Source organism: Nothoprocta perdicaria, unplaced genomic scaffold (genome assembly GCF_003342845.1).
Source record: "Nothoprocta perdicaria isolate Ctin4 unplaced genomic scaffold, notPer1 scaffold_233, whole genome shotgun sequence".
NCBI classification, from domain to species: domain Eukaryota; kingdom Metazoa; phylum Chordata; class Aves; order Tinamiformes; family Tinamidae; genus Nothoprocta; species Nothoprocta perdicaria.
Window position 1 is genome coordinate 326,234 of NW_020455459.1, and position 25,318 is coordinate 351,551.

The 25,318-nt window shown below is 37.5% G+C and overlaps 1 protein-coding gene across 1 annotated transcript in view; it reads right to left on the reverse strand.

Moving 5' to 3' along the window:
* The window catches only part of ZFAT (zinc finger and AT-hook domain containing), a 77,441-nt gene extending 63,523 nt beyond the window's left edge, over positions 1 to 13,918 (reverse strand). The window contains exons 1-2 of the mRNA XM_026039566.1: positions 13,826 to 13,918; positions 5,371 to 5,541 (exon numbers count right to left, since the gene is read on the reverse strand). Of these exons, the coding sequence (XP_025895351.1) occupies positions 5,371 to 5,541; positions 13,826 to 13,844 (190 nt within the window). The 5' untranslated portion in view covers positions 13,845 to 13,918. The remainder of the gene's footprint in view (positions 1 to 5,370; positions 5,542 to 13,825) is intronic.
* Between the last annotated feature and the right edge of the window lie 11,400 nt (positions 13,919 to 25,318).

Below are 25,318 nucleotides of genomic sequence, written 5' to 3' on the forward strand. Positions count from 1 at the left end.
AAGAAGAAGACGGAGGGAGGAAACAAGAAGAAGACGGAGGGAGGAAACAAGAAGAAGACGGAGGGAGGAAACAAGAAGAAGACGGAGGGAGGAAAAAGAGAAGAAAGGGAAGAAACATCACCGCAAAAATCCAAAGGGCAAAAGATGCAAAAGAACTGAAGGTGGTGGCAGCCTCACCTTCACAATCTTTTCAACCCTTCCCTTAAATATTCCAAGCAAACAAAATCCCTCTTGCACATACCACAGCTCTGAGATAATCATCTAATTGATAACACACAAAAGAGAAACCACTCTATCTTGTTACAGTGCTGATCACCTGTCTATTTAAATGCAAGATAGTAAGAAAAACACTGAAAGCTGCCTAAATGATAGAAACAAAAGCAATCTTTTCACTTTRGCAGAACACTTCACCACCAGTGAATTTCCATACTTCTTCATTCAGATGAAAGCAGTTTTGCTAAGAAATAATCAGCCAAAAAGAGACAGTTGATTTCAACCCCTTCAAAAGCTCTTTTTGCTGTTTTTATTTTGATACACATCACTTGCAGCAATAAGTACTTAGTGCCTTTACTGAAAGAAACTAATATCATAATTAATAAACAAAAAATATATTTTCATGGTAGCCTACAAAACAATCTCAAGTGATTATAATGTCAAACATACTATGAGCAATGAAGATGTGGATATTGAAGAAGCTATTATAAAATATAAATTTCAAGACTCCAAGTGTGACTTTAAACACTCTGTCCACTGTGTATAATATCCTTTTACAATCATCATCAAACACAGTATCCAAAAAGAAGTGAGAGAGTCAGGTGAAAAAGGTGGGTCTCTTCTTGATCATTTTAATATAAACTTAATGAAAGACAAAACAGCTCTCGAAAAACAGAAATGCAATCACATAAGCAAGTGAAATGTGAGAAATGCACCTTAGCAGCTTGATTATAGAGTTTCTCTGACACACAAAATAGGGAGGCAAACAATCCTGTAAATTTAAGACTGTAATTTTAAACCTACTTATAAATGAGCAACCAGAAGAGTCTACAACCGTTCTCAGACATTTACTAAGGCTTTTTGGCAAGTGCTAGGCAGGAACATTCCCTGGAGAGGAGGTAACTATCACCAAAATTTCCGAGGTTTATGGCAGGTTATGGTTTATTTATCCTCTTTCTCTCATTTTTTTTTTTTTATTCCCTTCCCTTCTTGCAGGGTTAAGTCCTCTTTTCGGCTGCCACTTGGAGAACTGAGTTTTTAGTGAGAGCCAGGGCCGTCGGTTCGAGCTGCTTCAGCAGGCAGCCACTCACAGGCTCTATGTTCCCTGCTCACCAAGGGCACTTATATAGCAAATACCAAGCCAGCCAGGACCCTGCCCCTTGCTGGAGAAACATCTGCTTAACTGCTAATAACAAAAGAAGTATAGCAGGAAAAACACATACACACCCAAGCAATCATTTCAAGCTTAATCCGAAATTCAATTTAAATTTAAATCTTTCAAAAAAAGGTTTTTAAAGTACAATCTTGGCATCTTTTAATAATCTCCTCCCCTCAACATCTCAGTTGTCCCTGGGGATTTTTATGCTCACCATAGGTTCCTTGAAATCAATCTTTACATTCATTTTCCTGGGTGCACAATGGGAATATTCAGGGAAGACAATCTGTACCATGCTATATAATTAGGTCCTCAAAGACATTACAAAATAAGACACTTCAAAAAGGATTATGAAAAATGTATGACTATTTTTTGTGCTGCTCCTTCATAGAAATTACGTAAGCTTTTCAAAATTAGTCTATTTAATAATCAATTGTCTGAAAAACGTTCAGCCTGTGTGTAGCACAGAACATCTCCACTTATAAAGCCCTCATATTATTATACAGAAGAATTATAATTATTCCCATATACAATATCTATAAAAAAAAAATCTATTGAGGTACATGATAATTTCCACAAATTACTTGTTTGGGATCATGCTACATAAAAACAGAGACACCCAACCCAGGCCTGAATATCATTTTATAAAGTTGTTTTATTCAATCTTAGCTCCATTGCATGTATAATTCAGGTTTCAAATATACAAAAGAGCCTTTCAGTGATCATGTTAATGTAGTCATAGGGTAAATAGCTCCGATTTGGGAAGAGCAGGTGGTGTAAGAGATTCCTACCATTCAACTGGCCCTTTTCCCCCAAACCTGCATAGACAAATAGCTCTGGGGAGCCACCACACCGTTAGTTGTAGCATCACTCAGAAATAGCTTACTGGAAGTCACAAAACACTTAAGAAAGTGTTAACTGAGGCACCCTAAATGAATTTCTATAGCTGGATGCATTATGCAATACAGATCTCCTCTCAGGTGTCAGCATAAAAGTTCTTTTATTTACCCATATAAATTACAACAGTACATGGCTGTATTCAGAATTTGCTAAATAAATCTCATCCACAGCCTAATACCATTACTGTTATCATTTTATACATATACATGTGTGTGTGTATACATACATATATACTCATATACACACACACACACACACACACACACATACACACCATTACTGTGCATCACAGACCTGGAAAAACCTCTTAGTGTGCAGGTCAGAATGCAAGCTCCAGCTGCATCTCATCTTCAAGTCAGGATGAAACTAGGGTATATACCATCTACCTTTTAAATAATCTTTAAAAGTTAGCCTTCCTGGAATCTGATGCTTTAACTAACTTTCTTCCACGTCCCGTAATCAATAAATGAGGCCTGAAGATTGTGCTGTGACATAGCCTACGATAAGAAGTAACATGATAGTTGCTGCTGAAAAACCCCTAATGAAGAACATGGAGTTTTTATTTGGTAAATTCTATAATCCATCTGGGAATATTATGAATAAATAAAGCTAAGGCCAGCCACGCTCTTCCTCAATAAGAGAAGGAAAATGGCAAAGTACTTTGAAAGAGATGGAGAATCACTAAGAAAAGTTACAAAAAGAAAATCCATRTAAAAGTAGAGTATGATTAGTTAGTGTAAATCAGTAAACACTTGGTTTTTTTTTTTCCACAGTCAGAGGCTACACTTCAGCTCTGGACAAAATGCAGTCTATATGACAACAACATGAACAACAATGACACAACTAAAACAAATGAAGTCTAAGTTTATCATGACATAAGTACGAAAAAGTGGCATAACGAAATAAAATTCAGTAGACAGCACTGCCAATAAAATAATATTACAGTAATAAATACATATTACTTGTTTATGTAATAAACAAATGCTAAACAAGTTTAGCATTTTACTTCTTCACAGTGCTTTTAAAATTATTAATTTATCACTCAGGCAGAATCCAGAACTCCATTAGGCACTCACCATTCATTCATCTAAAACAATTTTGGAATAACTGCAGTGCTTACCTACCCTTGGAATAGAAACTATGCTTTCAAAGGACACAAAAACATTCATTTACCAGCCAACAAGTACTGAAAAGAAGTTTTAAATTTTAGGCTTGTTCATCAATCACTTCTGCTTTTAGTGACAATACTGAATAACTGCAAGAAAGCACAGAAGGGTCCACCGAGAAAAAAAAATGTGAAATAAAAATGAGTTAAGTTTTATCTGCTGCAGATTCCAAAACAGGAGAGGAAAATGTAATGCATTGAAAAAGGATTCAACAGAGAAATACTCTAAATTTTAAACATAATGTGGGAAAGAATTCAATAGGACCTCAGAACAAATTAACCATCTCAAATCAATCTGTATGAGGAAAGAAGGCAAAAATCATAATATTTCTATACTATAAACRGAAAGCTATGTTCCAAGTAATTTATCTAAATTCACAAATAATTTAAAGTCACTGCAGATGTGGGGTACCTAATCTGAAAAAGGTGATGCAATATCACATCAGATTCTGAAAAATATTCAGACATAAAGAATAACTAAAAATCTGATGTTATATTATGTAATTAGATTTACTTGCTTTTCTTTAGGTTACAGTAGGCCATATAGGCTACATATGTCTCATTTCTGCCTCAGATCAGTACTGGAATTATACACTGTTCTGATAAATGCAAAATGTAATTTTGTAAATGTAAGGTTGGCAATATACAGTACAGAAACGGCAGATAGTCTCTGCCACAAATGCAAAAGCGGTTTGCGAACTACCCTATAACTAAAAGGAGCAAAAATGTGTTACAAGGCACCACTGTGCTCAGAAATACAGCTGAGTGAAGTGTTACCTGGAAAGGAAGATGTAAGGAAGGAAGATGGATTCTGCATTCCTAAGGTACTGAAACTGTACAACTGAAGCAAAATTGCATACATGAACATTTGGAAATTTGATGACATTCTGATATTTATGCACCCTGTTCTGATGCAGTGTGAAACGTTAACGTGGTGCAATCTTCTGTTCATCATCCACATGAGGAAACAGCAGCTACAGACTAACACAGTAGGACYATTATTGAGAGTATCTTCCCATACTGATGATTCTGTATTTGCTAGTAAGCAAATGAAAATATACATCATATGTATATGTTAACAATGAGAAAAGTATTCWTTCAAGTATGACATTAATAGTTGCTGTTTTAATTATAAACACACACTTAGTGAAATCCAGGAATCATAATGATTAAATACTTGCAAAATCATGATAGTTGTGTTAAATAAAAGGTTTGCCTACAATATGAAACCATTGCTCAATAAGAGCCTAAAGGAAAGTATAGTTATGAAATATGAATTATTTTGAACYACTATTACACTGGGTTGCAATTATAATCAGTTAGAAAGTTAATCAATATAACTGCTTCCAAAGCTGAGTGAAATTGTTCTGAAAAACTAATTCAATCTTTCACCACCTGACTGCTTTATTTACTAGAACCAATACCAAAGAAAAATTATGAATTATGCTATCTCTTCTCTAAAATAGAATAGCTATTCTTACCTATAGTTCTATTAGAATTATTATTTATCTGAAACACAGTAAGTCAAGAGTTGGACAACTCAAAGCACRCCACTATCCTAAGCTTCAAGACCCATATTCCCTCTCCACCTTGAGGTCTGGATGCATCATCTGGAAAACTCGATTGTTCAGAACTAACATTGTTTCCATTTTTATCACAGAGCTTCCAATTAAGGCCTTATGAAGCAGATTTTGCCATACTTGCTACTTAAAATYAATGAACCAATGTCATCATCCCCAGACACATTCAGTTTATGCAGGTTCATCCTCTGATGCACTTTGCACCAAATGAAATTCGAGTGGGCAGCAGATAGTGACCATTATGGAAACAAGCTATTTAAGGAATTCCTTGCACGCTGTGGAAGCATCATATGAAAGACTCCAGTAGAAAAGCAAATAACTAATTGAAAATTATTACTTCCAATTTAGTCAAGTACCTTCTCCATTTTGGCTTATATTTSTGGGTGCTGTTAGTGGCTGGAGCGGAATAATGATGTCATCCACATCAGTCCCTTCTTCCGTATGCTTCTCGGAGACATGAGACAGCARTTCTGATTGATTTGGTGAAAATAASTTACAAAGTTTACACATGAAGATGGAATTGACCCCTAAAAAAAAAAAATTTAAAGGCAGAGTTAATATTTTTAATTTTAGTGGCTAATTTAAAATAACACTAGGTATTGAGTTTTATTTCTGTTAATTCATATTAGTAACTACTTAAAGACTTCTACATTATTAAATGAATGCATTCATAGTAAATCATAAAATTAAATAATTTAAGAAATGGTTAGAACTTTTATTCAGACTCTTGCAGGGCAAGAAATTCATCTTTAATCTTCTTAGAAATAATAAAATTTAAAAGGAATAAAGATACATAAAAAAAACTTCCCCTCCCAACCTCAAAAAGTGAAAAATAAAAAATTATATAAAATGTGAATTCACTGCACAGATTCCATGTGTGCCATGTTGGTACTTAAAAAAAATAACAACAACAGAAAAAAAAAAAAAAAACACTTTATCTTTCCAAAGTAGTTCTATAAGGTAGGAAAGCTGGGCTGCACATTCAATTTACATTTATGGACCTCACCGCTTTTTCTAACCACATTTACCCTTTCTATCTGCTTGATCTAAAAAAGTAAAATTCTGTAAGGAATACGAGGAAAATTTAATGGGGGGAGGCAGGAGAAGATTTACTCTCAAAACAAAACATTTCTTATAAGCCCTAGAGGTATAAATAGTTATATTTTATAAATCTGACATAAACAGAAACACTAAGCATTTACTACATTCTTTAAAAGTCCTATGAAAAAATGTTGTTGATTCCCAAAACAACCCTCCTAAAAACAAAAAACAGCCAATGACTTTTTAACCATTATCTAATGAATTATCAAATGATATTAAAACCAATTATAACTTTCCTTGTCCATTGTTTTAAACTGAAATTTAACATATTTTCTCTTTATCTTAAAATTCTGTCTCCTTTACTCATTGAGACCAGACATGTGCTACCAAAGCAAAAGCAAAACCACAAGACAGTAAAGGACAAAAGAGAAAGGTTACCAAAAATTACAAGCTAATAAGTGAAAAAATAATCAAGATGAAAAATAAAATAAACACTCCCAAACTTTAACAGTTACTTAGGATTAGTTTCGGTTTTAAGACTTGTGCGATTTGCTTTAATGCTTTGATTTTTTTTAATAGTCCTCGATCTCACCTGTGTCCAGTGAAAACTAACACCCAGGAGCCAATTTTAACATTACGCTGATTCCTCAGCTACCTACAGAAACCTCTGGCCCAGAGATTTGCTTCAAACCCTTCTTTCCCTCAGGCCTCCCTAACATCAGCATGAAACAACCACTGTTGTTTGARGAATGCACCAAACCACCTCTTAGCCAGAAATGATGTTATATTGTATAAGATTTGGGGTGATTTTTAGGGGGAAGAGCATGCTAAGGAACAGCTAATAAACTTGTTAATAAATATAAGAGGAAGCTCTAATCAAACTGTTTTAAAACTAAAATATGTCTTAAAAAAAAAGCTCTGAAAAACACCTCAAATATTGTTTGCTTTTATAGCATCTCCCAAAGATACTGTATGTTATACATATAAACATTTATGTAAAATACATAATATGCTCGATGTATCCTCGTAAGATCAATCGGGTTCCTTCCAGGCATTTGTCTGCCTTGAGCACAAACATATTTTTATTTCCACTGCAGTGTGTATATAATGGAAAAGTCTCTTTGATTCAGTTCTGCTACAGTATTTCAGTATTTATTCTGTCATTTAAAATTAAAAAGGGATAAGGCTCATTATTAAAAGAGTGAGAACTTTTCTGTCTAAATGTATATGCATATTTAAGATTCATAACATAAAAGTAAAAAAAAAGAATATATTTAATATACATACATATATATGCATATATATATATATATATAATGAACATTTATCAAAATATTTAATGTTAAACTTATAAATTCCACTATTTGGGTGACAYTTGTGCTTTGAGGTTTTATTATCTGCTGCTATCACCGCTTTCTAACCTGTTACTTTCTTCTTCCCCTAAAATCTCAGGTTCACTGCTTGGCGCCTCCCATCTCCTGCTTCAGCTATTTTAATCTGCACCCACACAAGCAGTTTATTTCTCAGTGAGGACATGGCCAAGGGTGGAAAGGCAGGAAGAACAGCCCATAAAATGGTTGTTTAAAGTATCTGATAATACAGGCATGTGATTAAGGTCATAAGCTAATCACCTCATGTAAAAACAAAACAAAAGACCGTGGGAACCACTCAAATAGAAGTAAAACTACCAAAAAAAAAAAAAAAAAAAAAAAAAAAAACCTAGAGTGAATAAACCAGGTATTAGAGAAGAGTATGAGTGAACTGTAATGCCTACAAAGGCCCAGTAACCAACAGGAAAAGCAAGTGAAAGGAAAAAACAAATAGAGAAAAGAAAGGAGTTTAGGAAAAATGACTGAATGGTAAATTCGGAAGCCAAAACTCAGAGGATAAACTGTGCAGATCATGAATCTAAACAACTACAGCAGGAACAAGCAAATGGTAATTGATTAACAGTTGCTAACTAGGTGGTATAGTAATAGAGCAATGAATTAAAGTCAATTAAGTGTAAAAATCAAATAAGCAATAAGTCAACTAACTATGCAGAGATTTTATGATTAAGTAGTAGATAATTAATTATGTAGGAAATCAACAGGGTAATTAATTTGACAGTAGTTAAATATGCAGAGAATTAAAGAAATAGTAATCAAGTGTGCAGGTAAACAAACATGAATTTCAGTCCAAAACCATCTGGAACATCCTAACTTCTAAATATGCCTTGTGACTACTCATTGACTCCAGTTTGCCCATAAAATGTATGCTAAGTATACCCAGAAACATGTATTTTCAGTTTTTCTTTTTAAACAAAACAAAAAATGGCAAGCAATAATGTAAGTCATTTAAATGCCTTTTTTTTTTTTTTTTAATCTTTCAAAGGGTTCAAAGTGTTTCTTAATTAGTCAACAGCATTTTCTATTTACTGATCGAGAATTCAGCAAAGGGAAATTAAGCAGTGGAGTAACTCAAGGGCAAATAGCTGGTTACAGCCTAGGAAGCAGCCTCCCTTGCTCATTGTTTGTCAAACAAACAAAAACATTGTTTGTCAAACAAACAAACAAACAAAAAAAAACCTAACAAAAAAAAGGCTTATCCATGTGCATTTATATGTCATATACTTAATATACATTTTTCTACATTTCAGCACATCTTTTAACACGGGCAATATTTTAGAACTATTATAGCAGCCCTTGCAGGTCTGTGGCAGTTAAAGGCAGCTAGAACCCCACAGTAAATGCAAAGAGTTAACCTGACATCTACCGGCCTGAGGAATAATGCAGCCAATGGCAGGAATATTTTACCCAACTGCACTTTGCTCCTAATATGCACAGCAATAATGTTCAGAATATGAAGTAGAACTTACTATAGTCTAAACTAGACAGATTTAGGAAGAAAAAAAAAATGAAATGGGAAAAAAAAAAGTCTCTGGTCACCATCAAATCCTTATTACAAAGAACTTTCCACAATTAAAAGCCTTATGCTTAACTCTTAATTAGCAATTTCTTAATTTTTTTTTCCTTATTATTTGGTGACAAATAGGTATATGTGACTGTGTAATGGAAAATTAGAAAATTATACATTTTTCCCTTTTCTCCTTCACCATTAGCATAAGGTTTGACAGATTTCCTCCCACCTGCAGCACGTTTTAATATAATTTTTATTCACAGTTTTGTAGCTCTTTGTTTCTCAAGGTAAAGCCTTTGTTTCCAATTCTTTTGTTCCCTTCCTATCATGATTTTTTTAATCATTCCTTTCTTTCTCCAGTGTCTTACACACTCTATCAGACTCCTCTCTGTTCCTCATCATGTTTCCAAGTTTTCAACACAGCTATTCTTATTAACCTACACCTATTCAAATCAACTTATACTTCCATTCCCAGGCCCAGCGAAACTAACTTTGCTTCTACTGGGGCTTCTTTTGAACCCAACAGTATTTATTCTTCATTCTTAAATCATTCTTAAGTCATTCATTCTTAAATTAAAATCTTAACGAGGACAAAAGTAGCTTCTAGTGTTCATAGATTTCAGACAGATCGGATGTAAAGCTACCACCCTGCCCTCATGACACATAACATGGAAGCCTTCCAAACACTGTCCTGCACAGTTCTCCTGTAAGAGAAATTCAGGAATTCCTTTCCTCAGGCCAAGTAAGAAAATATATCTTTATTTCCAGGACTAACACCTAGTTACATCACAACAAAAACTGTGACAAAAACTAACCATCTATTTGCTAGCAATACCTGCAGCTAACTAATTTTCTCCTCTGGCACCGTAGTTTCCCTTCTCTCTTCCTAGCTTTCAGTGTGCAAGAAAAGCAAGGTTTGTAAAGAAAGGTTTTGCTTTTGTTATTTCGTTTCTTTACTGACTTTGCAAAAAATAYTATAAAAACACATCTGTGTCTTCGGCTCAGAATCCACCCCCGGGTCAATCCTGCTGCTCCAGCTCTCCGCGCTGGCGGCTCCAGGAACCGGCCGTATTTCCAGCTTGTTCCAGGTCATTTAACACCCCGCTCCAGTGCGGCCGGCAGCTCAGTGGATTTCATAAAAGCCACTTGAACCTGTTTCTTAAAGAAGCCATTTTTTGAAACTGTGAAATGTGTGATTACACATTCTTAATGTTTTCAGAAAATCATAACTATTTCATAATCTCAGTAAAAATAACTGTCAATGGCATTTTTATATTTCCCAAAGAGGGAGCTTCAAATGAATCTCAATTTCGATTACATATGCTTGAGTCTCAAAGGAATATATTTATCCAAAAATACAGACCTTCTCTTTCACCTTGTAACATTTTAGTTATTTTAATAAAGATGTTGTTATAAACTACTTTTATTTTTCTTCATTTGATAAAGAAAAGGATAATAATTGTTTCTTAACAACTATTTTATCCATTTTGCATCACTGGAAAATTATTGTGTGAGATTATGGCTTATTTATCTTCACTGCACAAAGATACTGTCCTCACTAAGGATTCAAAGACACCTATAAAAAACTTTCATTATTTGATATCATTAGAGCAGCAGTATCCCAAGAACTCCTTCTGTTAACAGTATCTGTTAAATGATTATACTAAAATCAATATGGGTTTACAGAAAACAGATCTTGTCATAAATATCCAATGCTTTCTAACAAGACCAAAAGTTTACAAAGTAAACTGCCAGTATAGATACTTCAGGTTTTACGAYTAAAAAAGATGATTTAAGACTAAAATACACAGAAGCCTGTGAGCATTTCTGATTAAGAAATAAACATTAGAAATTAGAAGCTCTGTTTAAGCTACTGTTGGTGCACGAACTCACAACAGTGCTGTGGTGGGCCCAACAAATGATACTATGCCACATGTCTAAAGGAATGTTGCAAGCTGAGGAAATAAAGCTAAGCAAATCAAAAACTGAGAGGATAAATTGGCTTAATCTAAGCCACAATTTAAGATCACAGAAAAGCCGTTAAATTAAAGATTGAAGAGTAGCTGACAAGGGCATAAGTAAAGGGAAACGGGAAAGGGCAGCTGGAATATGTTGCTGGTTTTGCTTTCTGTTTCCTTGCTTTAAGTGAAGCACCTACATGCTCTGCACTAATGCAGGAACCTAATTCTAGGGCAGAACCATTCACGCCTAGCTGTGAACACAGATTTTGACATATTTTTCAGAACGTAGGTTGAAGGTGTAACACCAGCAGGACACCAGAACATCAAAATATAAAGTCTACATGAAAGCAAGTAGGCTGTGCTGCTTGTAAAGTGATGCTGTTGTCAAAGGAAGCTTAGACATCTGCTTATCGGGCTGCTTCCAGTAACAAAAAGCTCTACGGATTGAAAACTAGCATGGTTTAGAAAAGCACACTAGAAAAGTCAGTTTAGAAGCTTAGAAAAGTCAGGCCTGCAGCATCAACCGCCTGAGCACTATGTGCAGAGTGACTGCAAGAGGCTGACAAATACAAGAGGTTACAAGGACAGAAGCAGTTAAAATAATAGAGGCTTCAATTACCCTTAGGTAGACTGGCCGAACGTCAGGTCAGGACAGGATGCTGTGAGGAGACTTTATCCAGAGGAAAATACAGGGTCCCTGCTCATGGTGTTACTACTAGAGAACCTCCCGGGATTAAACAAGCCCTTAGGAAATCTTTTACAAGAGCAATAAAAAGTTAAACATTTTGTGTTTAACTTCAGCAACTGAACTGAATAAACATCAAAAGCATCTTTAGAAGTGGGGAGTAGGGGGCTAAAAACATTACAAGGAGCTGATCCTTGAAAGCAGCGTGAAGACAAAAAACATCGTATTTGATCCTACGAAGAAGATTTTAGAAAGGGCCAGGGAAATAGATAGATAGATAGATACATAGTAGATAGACAGACAGACAGACAGACAGACAGACAGATAGATAGATAGATAGATAAAACGCAGAGCTAAATAGTTTGAAAATGAAGCAAGGAAGTTTCACAGAGGAAAACATCTTCCTAAATTTAAAGTTTTGCCAAATAAGAAATACAAAGAAGATTGTAAATAGTGACAAATGAAAGCAAATCATAGTGACCAGTGAATATAGACATTTTTCAGAATTAAAAAATATATTTTTTAATATTATTAAATATTAAATTCAGGGCCTGCTGAGAGGTCTGTGTACTCAGAAGTCATCTAGGTATTTAGGAAAGAGAAGAAGAAACAAAGAATCTGAAGGTGAATTCTCCGAGCGGATGAGTGGAAAGGGCCCAGTGGCTTCCAGGCAGCGTCCCTGCATCCTTGCCCTGTTCCCAGGCTTTTCCTTGGACACCCATTACAGCCCAATGGGAGACAGAACGTGTCAAACTATCCCCTTCCTAAACAGACAAGAGCAGTATGTCTACCCTTTAAATCATCTTTTATCCTGTGACCTCCCACTGTTACTCACACTGTAAAGGGTGGACAAGTTTTGGTAAAGCTTTTACACAGWCTACTTCTAAAACTACTCCTTACAGTAGTCATGTACATACAGTTCTGCAAAATAAAGCACTGCCTATAGGATTTCAATTACCTGGAATATATATATATATWTATWTATATATATATATAATAGACCTGCGTTAAAAAGGATATGCTAATAAGGAGTTTAAACAATTATAAAGTTTTCTCCATAAATGATTTCAAATGAAACACATGACAAAATAAGCAAATTAACTAATCCATGGAAATTCAGAATAATCAATTTACCTCTGTAGAGGGGTCATTTTTACCATAAGATTGTTAATTGCCAGTACAACTTTGTTTTATGAACGAMCATGACTACGCTACATACGACTACATTAAAAATACATCAGTACATAAATATCAATGGAAACAAGACTGTTTTTCAGCCTTAGGAAACAACACGTTCAAACATCCTCTGTAGTAACAGAGTATATTTATAAGAGATTAAGTCTTTTACATGTTGCAAGAGAGTCCTCCCGTGGCTAAACACTGCGCTGCACAAGTCTCCAAAATTAATAAATAAATACTCTGTTTTCAGGTCCCAAACTACACTACGGGAGGCCCTGAAAGCGTTTGGATCCCTCGCAACAAATAAACAAGAAAACAAGAGCTGTTATCGACGCCAGAGTTGGCTCTGAAACTCTGGGTGTTTTTTTATATATTTTATTTATTTATTTATTTATTTTTAAAGGCACCTACAAGGGAAACTTCTTTAGTTCGGCACAGACCTCATCCTTCTCAACATCAAACCCACCGGCCACACGGGAATTTTCTGCCTTAAATCATCAAAAATAACCAAACTTTATTTTTATTGCCTAATGTGTTTACACAAACTTTTTATGCATATATTAGATTGTCGGGTAACTTTTTATATCCTCTRATTCAACTTCAGACGAGCAAGTTAGTAGCCGCAGTAGTTTATTTTCCACTAGCCGATAAATAACGCGGGTTCGATGATACTCTGCTTAGATAAGTTTCCCCGACAAGGCTGTTCCCGCGCGGGCGCGAAGTACCGTCCCACGCGCGGGACGCAGCGGGACCCCTGCTATGGGTCGAAGAGCCGTCTCGGAGGGCAATTACTGGGTAATTAGGTCGTACGGAGCTATTTTCACCTCACGGAGAGGGTAACAAGCCACGCCGGGGTCTCAACCCCCATTAACGTCCCGTCCCGTGAGGAACTACTTGTCCCTCSGAAGCGTCCTTACGCCAGGCGCAGCCGGAACTACTTCCACCCCCCCACCCCTGCCTGCGGCCGCGGCGACCGCTTCTCCTCGCTGAGCGGATCCCTGCGCGCTGCGCGATCCCCCCTCCCCCCGCCGCCGTTTCCAGCCTCACCTGGGGCCGCAGCCTCCATCGCCGCGGCGGCGAGCGGRGCGCACGGCGGGGCAGCGGGGAGACAGCGCCAAGCGTTGAGGTTTAAAAAATAAATAAATAAAAAATATCGGGAAAAAAAAATCACTTTGGCACCAGAGCGCCGCGCGTGGCACACTGCACCCTCACGGCCTACCTTCTTAGAAAAATATATATTATATATATATATAATTTTAATAGATTAGGGAAAGGCGACTCGGTCGAGGAATTATGGCGAATCTGCCGCGTCCGACACGGCGGCTTCTTCCTCAACGACGTCGCACGGAGAGCGCGGGGGGGGCGGGGCGCCCAACGGCCGAACGCGACCGTTGGGCGGCGCGTGCGCAGCGCGTCCCGAGCGCGCCCGGCGCCCCGCGTGAGGGCAATGGTGGCGGCGGGACAGAGCGCGGATGCAACGCCTGGGCCTCGTGGCCACCGAGGGGTGTTTTAAACGCAGCTCGGGCGGCTATGTCGCCGTCTTTCCCTTCCATCCGTTCAGGTCCCAGTTTTTACGCGTGCCCGGGGAGAGCCGTATTTATGAACGAGTTAGTGAAGTGCATGCAGTGAGTTTGAGATTCAACTCCAAGCCCTGGATTCGAGCATAAAATTAMTTTCAGCTTCTTAATCTCAATAGGAGCCCAAATAGAGATACTTTTTCTGACACAATGCAACTACTGTCCATACACACCCACCCTTGCCTCATGTCCTTTTTTTGTGTTGTTTTCCGTTTTGTTTCCACACTAAGCCTCACTGAATATGAGCTTTATCGATGGCTATCATTTCCACTTAGTCATCATAAGTGTTGAAGTCATTTGGTATTAATGCATTTAATACAGGATTGTATAGTTTGTCACTGTAGTTAATTTTSGAATGAATGGCTGCATGGAAGTCGCATTATCTTTCCTAGACATTAATGGCATTAAATTATCTGAATTGCTCGCCAGACTGCAAGTGAATATATTCAGTTAAGCGTAAAGAGCAAAACTTGTGAAAACAAATTTCATTTCACTGTTAACTACAATAATAAACCTAAATAATTTCTTGTCATAAGATCAATGGTGCATACATATTTCATTTACTGAGAAATCACTTTTTAATATACTTTTTTTAAATATCACAGCCTATATTTCATGATGGGGAGTAAAATATAGTTGCAGGCAAATACCACAAACCTGTGTATTTTTTAGTTCAAAGTAGTTTTTAATGAGCGTTCTGACACACAAAATTGTAGGCCATTTTTCCTTCCAGCACCTAGAAAACAACTRTCTGATGTAAAATCTACTTCTAAAAAAAAGTGCCAGAGCCTGAAATCAGATTCACAATTCCAGCATTGAGTCATGTCTTCCATTCTCTTGGGCATTTCATGCTCACTTCCACTGTATTCCCCTTTAATACACAAATTCTGGCTGTGAGGGCAATATTCATGCTCTCTGTAGCACCCTACCCACCACATCTAAGATAAGCKAGGGAGGGCGTTTGCAATTTCGATGGCCCCTTTGTATTCTCTTTTTCTAACCTTGTTTGTTAGATATTTGAAGAATTAGGATGTTTATCTATTCCTTTATGCTGTTCATCCAAACATACATCTTTAAAATTTTACTCCCTTCATTACGTAGGAGTTACTTGGCCCAGACAACAAAAACCTTCACATAGCAGGGGTCACTTAAGCAGATGCACTTAAGCCAGGTACAAAATGAGGAAGAGGACAAGGCAGAGCTCTGAGCCAGAAGGATAAGTCACTGAGGCCTATGGGAACCATGATAAGCCACCAGCAAACACAGATACAGCAGGGGTGGAAGTGCAGAGATTTGTAGCAGAAACATTCATTGGTGTGAATGGATACATAAGATGTGTGTGGTTACATTAGCAGCAGAAAGAACCAAAGAATGGCACATGATGCTGTCATCCAGATCAGCAAGCCATTAATACCACAGCACAAACAAAGGTTGCTTCTCAAGACATCCAGATCAAGAAAAGCAATGGTGGACAACACCCCACAGAAGACAAAAGGGAGTAAATCAGTGTTGCCAAATGACTCACAGGGCTAAGGCAACAGGAACCCGTAAAAAATCAGTTACCCTCAACTCCTAAATGGTACAAAAGGCACATCCAAACAACAGCAAATCTTCCAATCAAGGAAAGCTTGGAGACATGAAGAGCACTCAGTGGCCCCTATCCCTTGGCCTCTATGTCATCACAGGTAATTCAGGTCTAATTACCTCAACAAACATCATGGTGCTTAAGAGAATGGAAGGACAAGTGTGAGGAAGTGTATCAGTTTTGTGCAAAGTCAGTCTGTTCTTCTGTCTGGCCTTGCACTGCTTGCAACATTACTAATACCTTACTCCCACCTGTGCTATGTTAGTTGCTACAGATGTCCAGAGCCAGACCAGCTCTAACAGATGAAGACTGAGAAGCTGTATCCTGCAAATGTTCATCCTGACAATTTACCCCGTGCTCAGTGTGACTTCTGTGGAAGAGAGTAATACAGAAACATATTTACTAGCTGTGTTAGGGACCCAAAAGTGTGGCAGGAGAGAAGGAAAAGACTACTGGACAGTGTTTTCTATTAGAAACAAAGATCAAAGCACTTACATGCTCAGGCAGTCACCTGCCAGGACAGGAAAGGCTTGTGCTCTTCTAAAGGGCCTAAGTACTCTTCATCCTTACTTTGGCACAGAAAGAGCTTTTCTGGTTCTTGAGTCACTGGGTCTCCTTCCCTACAGCAACAGTGGTGGATTTTTCCACAAGAAAAGTTCATGTCCTAAATCCTTCACATAGTTAAAGCCACTGCTTGGGCATCTTTATTACATAAGGTTTGTCATTTGCTAAGTTAACCTGTGTACTATCACAACCCCAAGTAAAAGGCAGCAATAACAGAAGTCCATTTTCTTTTAATATTTAATATTTGCAACTTCCGATCACTGTTTTACTAGCTTTAAGAAAAATACCTTTGAGTTCTTGCAGAAATTCCAGTATGTATCATCTTGCTAAAMAAATAAAATCACCAGAAACACCAGAATGAGTGCAGATTCACCACACACAAAAACTGATCCCAGAAACCAGCATCAACTGTAGATTCCCCCTCAAAAGGAGGATGCCAAAGATACCAACGGACATGTGAATTTTATTGACATCTTGTAAAACAGAAGGGTAAGGGCACTTAGGGACCCCTACTCAAGCTCCTCAGGGCACTTTGGTGTCTAGGTACTCCCCTCTCCCCATGAAAGAACACAGTCCTGTTCCTTCACCTCATCTCTTTCTGTCCTAGTTTCCATATTTACTAAACTGTGCTCCTGCTCACACCAGTGCTTGTCAAACAGAGCTACTAATCCTGCCCTTGAGTCCACTCGATGGTTCCTTGCTGTAGCCTCTGTATCTAGCCTGTAACAGTTGATTTCCCTTTATGTTTCCCTTAAACAACTCTTCTAAATTCAAGAGAGAGAAAAGAAAAAGGAATGCTACTGTGAAGTTCATGTACACAACAAAGTACGTACCGCATCGGGCTCCAGGCTGCTTCTGCACCTGTGATTTRCAGAGGGAGCAGCTGTCTTCACTGAGAGCACAGCAGGTAGTCTTCCTTTTGCCAGGTACAGGGCTTGGCTTTATTGATAGAAAACAGGAAAACCACATTCCTGGAAAAGTGTTCCCACTTGCTTACGTAAAACCRGAATGCAGCTTGCTTTGGTGTTCAACAGAGTGAACCCACAGCATTAACGATCTGACTCAATAAAAAGTTAGAATTAATATTGCCTTGCACAGCTTTTACTTCCACTCTTTTCTGCATATAAGCGGTTYCTAGGAGTCATTAAGACCACAATCATATATCGCCTTTATGCAGTATTTCTGACTCATTTAGCATTATTGATGGACCTGATCTAGATATGAATTAGGGYTACATAGAAAAGTAGGTGGTTGTGAAAAAAAATAGACGTCTGCCTCATTTGTTGGAAAAGCTGCAAATCTCTGAGAAGAAGGTACAACATTTTTTGAAAGGGAATAATATTTGTCTTGGAGGAAAAAAAAATCTATGCACTTTTCCTGTTTTTTTTTTTTTTTTTTTTTATGATATAGAAATGACAGAATGGTTGAAGTTTCAAGGGCCCCTGGAGATCTAGTCCAACCCTCCTGCTCAAGCAGGGACACCTAGAGCACGGGGCACAACATGACAAGCAGCATTCCTTTTAATGAATCTTTTTTATTCTCCCCTTTATCTTTCCCATCCCCACCAGTGCAAACCAACTCAACAAGCTTATTTCCCAGATACACTAAGGTTATCAAGAACTTAATATCAATCAAAATTACTGAATGTGTYGTGTTTCTATAATTAAAATTATTACAATCTGTACTTACAATATAGAATTAGTTTWAAAAAAATCTCATCTTAAATTCTTAAATTGAGCATGAGAATTTTGGGAAGCTTTTCACCTTATACTTCAATGCTTTACTTTCCCTTTGTTTCCACAAGCATTTTGTGAAAATAAGGGCCTTCCCCCATTCCCACCCCCAAACTTTATGCTTCTTCAGAAGCTTTCCTTCTTAAAGTGCAAATCATTAACCTTGCAGAAAGTGAAATCTGTAATATAATTGAACATTATTCAGTTTATTGCTTATGTTGCTTATATCTTCTTTCTATATATTTTGGATCTTAAAGCTAAGACTCAATTTTTTTTTTTTTTTTTTTTGTATCATGTTCTTACCTATTCATTATTTTTTGCTGGGTTCAAACAAACTCACTAGTTTCTGGTTCTAGCATATTTTGGGATTGCAAAATTATAAGGCTACATGGATCCCAAAGAGGCATTTACTTCTTCCTGGGTTTGGCAAAGTTTTCACTCCAGGAAAACTCTAGCTGGAGTTAGTTACAGCTAGAGATATTCAATAGTGCCCCTTTAAGATGGATTCTTGGGACATAMAGCACATTCTCAAACTATTTTATGTACGTAATTTAGGGTATAGAAGGTATATAATTTCTTGTTAAAAAATAAATTGTGAAAAAATGGTTTCTTCTAGAGAAAAACCTCAAATCATATGGTAAGCAAAACCACCACCAACAAAGCAAGTTGCTTACGATGAATGACCCYTTCACCCGTCAGTGAACAGCCCTTTATCCTGTTCCCACAGTCTGATCATCACTGCGTGGCTCAAGGGAGGCTGCTGCTATGTAGGTTTCAAATGAATTTTCAAAGAGGTTCTTGATTGTCTTTCACCTTTATTTTCAAATTAATTAGATAGAGAAAACAGCTCAAGATGATGATAAGCGTTTTTGGAAGCCTAGAAATTTAGAGCAGTTTAGCACTTAGAAATTACAGGAGATTGTTTTGCAACTAGATCTATACTTAGAAAAAAAAAGTTACTGTTTTGCTGTAAATTCCTATTTTTCTCTATAGGATCTATTTGGAGCAACTGTATATAATTTTATTTTTTATGGGCTATGTTTAATGTGGAGTTCTGTATTTAGTACTGAATAATTGCCGTTTTCTTGTTACAGAACATTAACTTTATGCTTCCAATAACATCTTTATAATGGAAATGCTAATAAAAATGTGGTACTGCAAGCTGCACATTTAAAAAGCTCTCCAGAGCTTAATATAAGGCTTATCATAATTCTTGCCATCTCAGGATTGTCTAGTGTAGTGACATTGATTATGCTGCACTGTTAATTTRAAAATTATCTCCTGTAGGCCTGAAAGACGGTGACAATTATAAATAACTTCAAGGGGGAAAAAGATACATATTGCAGATGCTTCTAATAAACATTCTAGTTTTCTCAGCATAGTAATATAATCACTGCAGGCTTTGGAAAGACTCTGTATTAATCACATTTCTGCTTCCAGGTTTATTCTACTTAATCCTATTACAAATGTACAGCCTATTTTTCTTGTGGTAGGTGAAGTCAGACTATCTGGAGACAGCWGAACAGCTGGGACATGGGCAAATTTAAACTTACATTTTCTTCCTTTTTCTTTTATGGCTTTTTGAGGGAGGAGGGGAAAGAGAGAGTGTCTTACATAGGCTCTATATGTAACTGCGCTATTGTGCTATTGTGCTTGTGCTATTAAAAAAAAAAAAAGGAAAGGCTTTGGGAGCATTATTATGTGCTTGGGTATGTATCATCTTTCAGTTCAGCATCAAATGAGCACCACGTAGCTGGACTGCGATATAAATGTATGTGAGGAGAAAGGGGAAGGGGAACGACTTTGCCACAAGCTTTTTAAACTGCACCACTATCAAAATGGAAGATTATTTCTATGTGTGGTAATGCACACAAAACACACACAGCCCCATACAAATAGCACCCTGATCTCATTCTCTTCATTAATGTAATTTGGGGGAAGAGCAAATATGTATGCATCAAATGGAAAAAATAAATACATAGTACAAGAGAGCAAGCTGTGAATACCAGAAAATGATGATMTGGAAAAAGTCAAAAGGGCAGGTGTAGAATACAGGCATCTCTGTTATCATCTTCCCACAGCTGGGTGGGAAGTGGGCAAGTTGCCACAGTTCTGTCTGAACAGGCACCTATTTATAGGGTAGCAAAGAGAAAAACAGCATCAATGGCTGCCTTTTGGACCTGTTAACTCTACAACAAGAATTTGTGACCATGATGTGACCTCAACTGCAAACTATACCAATCTGACTGTTCAGGCACAGTTTGTAGAAGGATTTGGTCATGCCTTTGTGATACATGTTTGGCTTCAGGAGATCAGTTCTATTCTTGATCCCCAATTTTCTGCAAGATTAACAGGCTAAGACAACCGTACCTTGATACTCTCCTGGGAAAGCAACAGCCACCACCAGTACCTACCAAAATGGTTTTTGTTCCTCTGATGAATATGTACATATACACATATATTACACAGACATATAATTACCTACATTTTGTCTTCCACGTAGTTTACTTGTGCTAATAAAATGCATGTCTCTGACTTTATGGAGCTGTATATTGTTTATTTTAAATAAGCATAAGAGCAGTATGTTCTCATCTACCCATCAGGCTCTATGATTAAGGCAGCTAGGAGTTTCCTAACCAGAATTTATTGCCTTAATGTTAAATATATATGTATACCAAAATTAGAAGAAACAACATGCAGATGCAAGTATTTCCCTAGCACTTACGCCCAGATGATGAGAAAGCAAGGTAATACGGATTTTTTTATAAKCAAGTAAAAATAGCTTGTTTGTTTGTTGAAAGCTATCTTTTCCTCATAAAATACACTCCTGTATGGCAATAAGAGGCAATATTCTAAAAATTAAACTTTGATGGCTGTCTTTGCAGTCTGATATAAAAATCACCTTGGAATTCAGAAAGGAACTACTAGGGTAGCATGGATTATCCCWATCTTTTCTTCATAATTTTTGCTCAAAAAATGATAATTAGACGAAGAATTTCCCATTCCCGGAGATGGGAATTTTTGCTCTGGCACCTCTGAGGGGGGCCCCAGCCTCACGGCCCATTTAAGCACAACCCCATTTTTCACCAGTCGTTTAAGCCAAGATGCTGGGCTGAGCCAAAGCACTTGAGTGCTGGCATGTCCCCCTCTGCTGACTTCCTGTGACCATCGCTACTGTGACCAGCTAAACAACATTTTAAAAGAGCTTATGTCTAATTATGAAACAAGATTAAAAAAAAAAAAAAAAACAGTTGAGCCATCTGATTTGTTCAATGTAATATCACTGACTCGTTCTCTAGTTTTTGACTATTAACATTCCAACTTCCACAACTATCACAGGCTGAGTGTGCTACAAGAGAAGAAAAACACCTCTTTTTTTTTTTTCTGTCTTCTGATGCTGTGTTACCTGCAAATGCCAGTTGTCCCTTCATCAGCCAGTAACATCACAGTGAATCTGGAGATTCACTTACCACTACCCCAAAGAAATCGCAAAATTGGTCATCTTCCTAATCCCCTAGCTAATAAAATTTAATGATGACATCACAAGCGTAAGAGAAGAGTACTTTATTTCTCTAAACTCTGACTGGAGCTGCAGAAGCTCCAGTTAAACTCCTTAAAGGGCATAAGAGGGTCCAGTTTCCTTCCTTATTACTGGAAAATTCAAGCTTCGTTCTGTGCTCTCAGAACCCATCAATTATTATGTTTTACCTGTGCCCTTCTTCTTTTAAGCCAAGCAAGCAGTACTTTTTTTTTTTTTTTTTTTTTTTTTTTTCTGGATCAAGAGTAATTCTTCCCCCTTCTCTGACACAAATTAAAAACATTCCACATTGTTTGCACTTCATACTCCAATGCTCCAATGCTCACTTCTTTCACTGAAGACCAGCACAGTCACACACAGTCCTTAAAAACCATCTGCTCAGTCACCTTTCATTAGTCCATAACATTAAGGATTTTGGGTTTGTTTGGTAGCACAGACACCATTGCTTAAATATCTAATATAAATAAATGAGTTCTGCTTTCATGTTTTTATTGGGAGGCTGTAAATGCTAATAAACTACTCATGTCTGTCATATCTTATCCATTTTACAAAATTGTTTATAATTAAACTCACTGGTGTACTATATTATATGCACATTTCAAGTGCTTTATAAGCCTCTTTACATCTGCACATAGTTTCTCCAGTTATATTCTGAACTATAACTGAAACCTGACTCTAACCTCATTTTATATTAATGAAAGCTAGGAAAAAAAAATGCTTGGAAATCAGTGAAGTCATCCAGGTGTAACAGAATTTAATGGAATCACAATCTTCAGTCACAGTAACTGCCGACTAAAGAGCATTAACTCCATCTGTAGCAATATTCTGCAGTAAAAGCCAGCATCAGATCTAAATAATAGATAGGAGCTACCACTTCAAACTACGCATGGAAAGCTATTCTTTTTTATTTCTATACATTGCCTATTTTTCTATTAGAAATGTTGCACAAAAAATTTGATCRAACATAAGAAAACACCTTGTCTTCCTCATCCTTGGGGACATTCAAAACATTGGACAGAGCTGGACATGGCTCTGGGCAACTGCTTTAGTTAAGATGAGCAGAGATGTTGGCCCGGGTTATGCACGGAGGTCCCTCCCAACCCTGGCTGTGCTGTGACTGTCCGAGCGTGGCAGTCCCTGGAGGATATTCCCGCCCTCCCTCCACATGGGGCGGTGCTGCAGACCAGGACCATGGTCGAGCTGAGCTGGAGAGCACCACGAATGACACCCTGGTGGGCAGGCCGTGTCTGAATGGCAGAACTGGTGGAAGGGGAGCAAGGAACAGATGACAGCAAAGTAGGAATTATTTAATAAGTCCATGTCATTAAACAACTGAACATTTTAGGTGTGTTAGAGCTGTCCCCAAGTGCTCTTCTGGAGCATGCAGAGTTATTTCCCTTCAAAACAGTCACCCTCGAGTTTCCAAAACCACTTCTCAGTGACACCGTGAGGCATCCAGCAGCTGGGCTCCTTCTCCTTGGAGTCCCTGAAACGAGACCCCCAGTATCACCCTGGCAAAACCACCCTCTGATCTCCCTGCACCAGAATCCTCTGCTGCTTCCAGGCACGCGACCTGCACCCAGGCTCATGCTGTAAGAACAGTCCTCCAGCAAGGGCACAGCACGGCCCTCATCTACCACACGCTTCTTCTGGCTTTGCCCAACACTTAATAGATACACAGAATAGACTTGCCTGATTGTAAAATAAATTTTAGTACTCACTTAAAAAAAGAGGTATGGAATTTAATGAACTGATGTGCTTCTACATCAAAAGGGGCTATTTTAGCAGGATATTACAGACTTTATTGTGCATCCCGCAATACTTCCTATTGCTTCTTCAGCTTAAGCAGTAGTAAGTTAACCTTGTCAATAAAGCATTACAGCTTTACTTTTCTTCAATTTCCAGTTTTATTATAAAATGGCAAGATTATTTGAAAATTTATTGCCTGCCACCAAGCRTGTGAAATGGCTTTACAAAGTTTCTGTTTCCTGAAACAGTTGATTAAAATAACAACTAGTAAATGCAGTGGAGAAGTGCAAGAGGGTTCAGAAAGCAGGAAAAAATCAGAAAACTGGAAAGTTCGTGCTGCGCTGAAGGCCTGGAGAGGACCAGTGCAATTAGATTATCAAGCGGCAGCATTAACCATAACTCAGCACGTATTTATGGAGGAGTCATCACAAACAATCAAGTGAGGTGGGAGCTCAGGGAATGTCTTCCAGCGGAATGAGGCTGCTGCTGACACCTACATAAACATATTTACTAGTGYGAGATATCATCACAGCTGTGAGCAGAATTCCTGCATAATCAGAGGGAATGTAAATAGATAAACAGCAAGGCCCCAAGCTCACCAAGTTTGCAAGGCAAACATTAGAGACAACATCCTTATGAACACAAGTAAAGCGGTAGATACCTCTCAGCACGACAGGCAGCTGCCTCAGCACAAGTATCTAACTCTGATGGGGGAAACAAAAACAAAACAATTTAATCAGATCTGACAGCAAGAAAATGTTTTAATGAAGGTTTCCAAGAGTAATGGGCTCATTTTTAACAGATGCTCTTAAGGAGTCACTCCAAACAGCAGCTGTTTACAGGACAGTGGCACTAACTACATGACATTATACAGATGGACCTGCTTGTGTATGTTATATCATGATTTAATAGGAAATAAACATGGGGCTCAAGGTAGGGCATTAAGCATTTTTTTTCTATATCTTTATTTAAAAGAAATGTATGAACTACCACTTTATTCTCTCTTTCTCTCTCTCTCTATACATAAAATTTATCTTTCAGTAAAATTAGCTATTTTTTGTTCAGAAATTTTCAAATTATAGCATATCATAAATATGACTTCTTAGATATCTTGAATAACACAATGACTTATATTCTACAGTAAAGAGACATATTTGTGCTCCTCAATCTGTGCTTAAGTATTAGTAACTACTGCAAGCCTAGCAAGCTAAACAAATTTCTCAAGATCAGAATTACTGAGGCAGCAATTTAAACTATCATTACAAAGAACTTAAAATCCTTATAAAATCTGGAAGTGTTTTTGTAACACTGAGAATAAATTAAAGAGCAAGCTTCCCTGCATTCCAGTACTTACCAGTCAGGTGTTAAGTAGGTCAGTGACATTTAAATGCACTTAAAACCGAGAGTGGCACCACGGTCTTCTGAATACTTGCTTTTGCTTAATGTTTCACTGAGCATCTATGATAAAAATCACAAGAACACTACACACTGCCAAAGGGTCAAGTAGCACAAGATAAAAGTTTCACGTAGCACAGTTCCTTTGGGAAATACTGTTTTCAAAGCTACCTATGCAYTTAATCCCATATAATCCTTGGGATTTATAAAGGTTTCAAAACGAAAGATATTCAAGTCACTTCTGGAGTTTTGAAAAGTCTTACCTATAATCTAAGAAGTTGAGGCTCATATTGAGTGAAGATTTTCTACTCTACACAAAATAGGCAGCCCRCTGCTTCTCCAGAAAACCCAGCAACGGGGCTATGCCTTGTGTAACTTCTGTTATGWCAACTTCTTTGC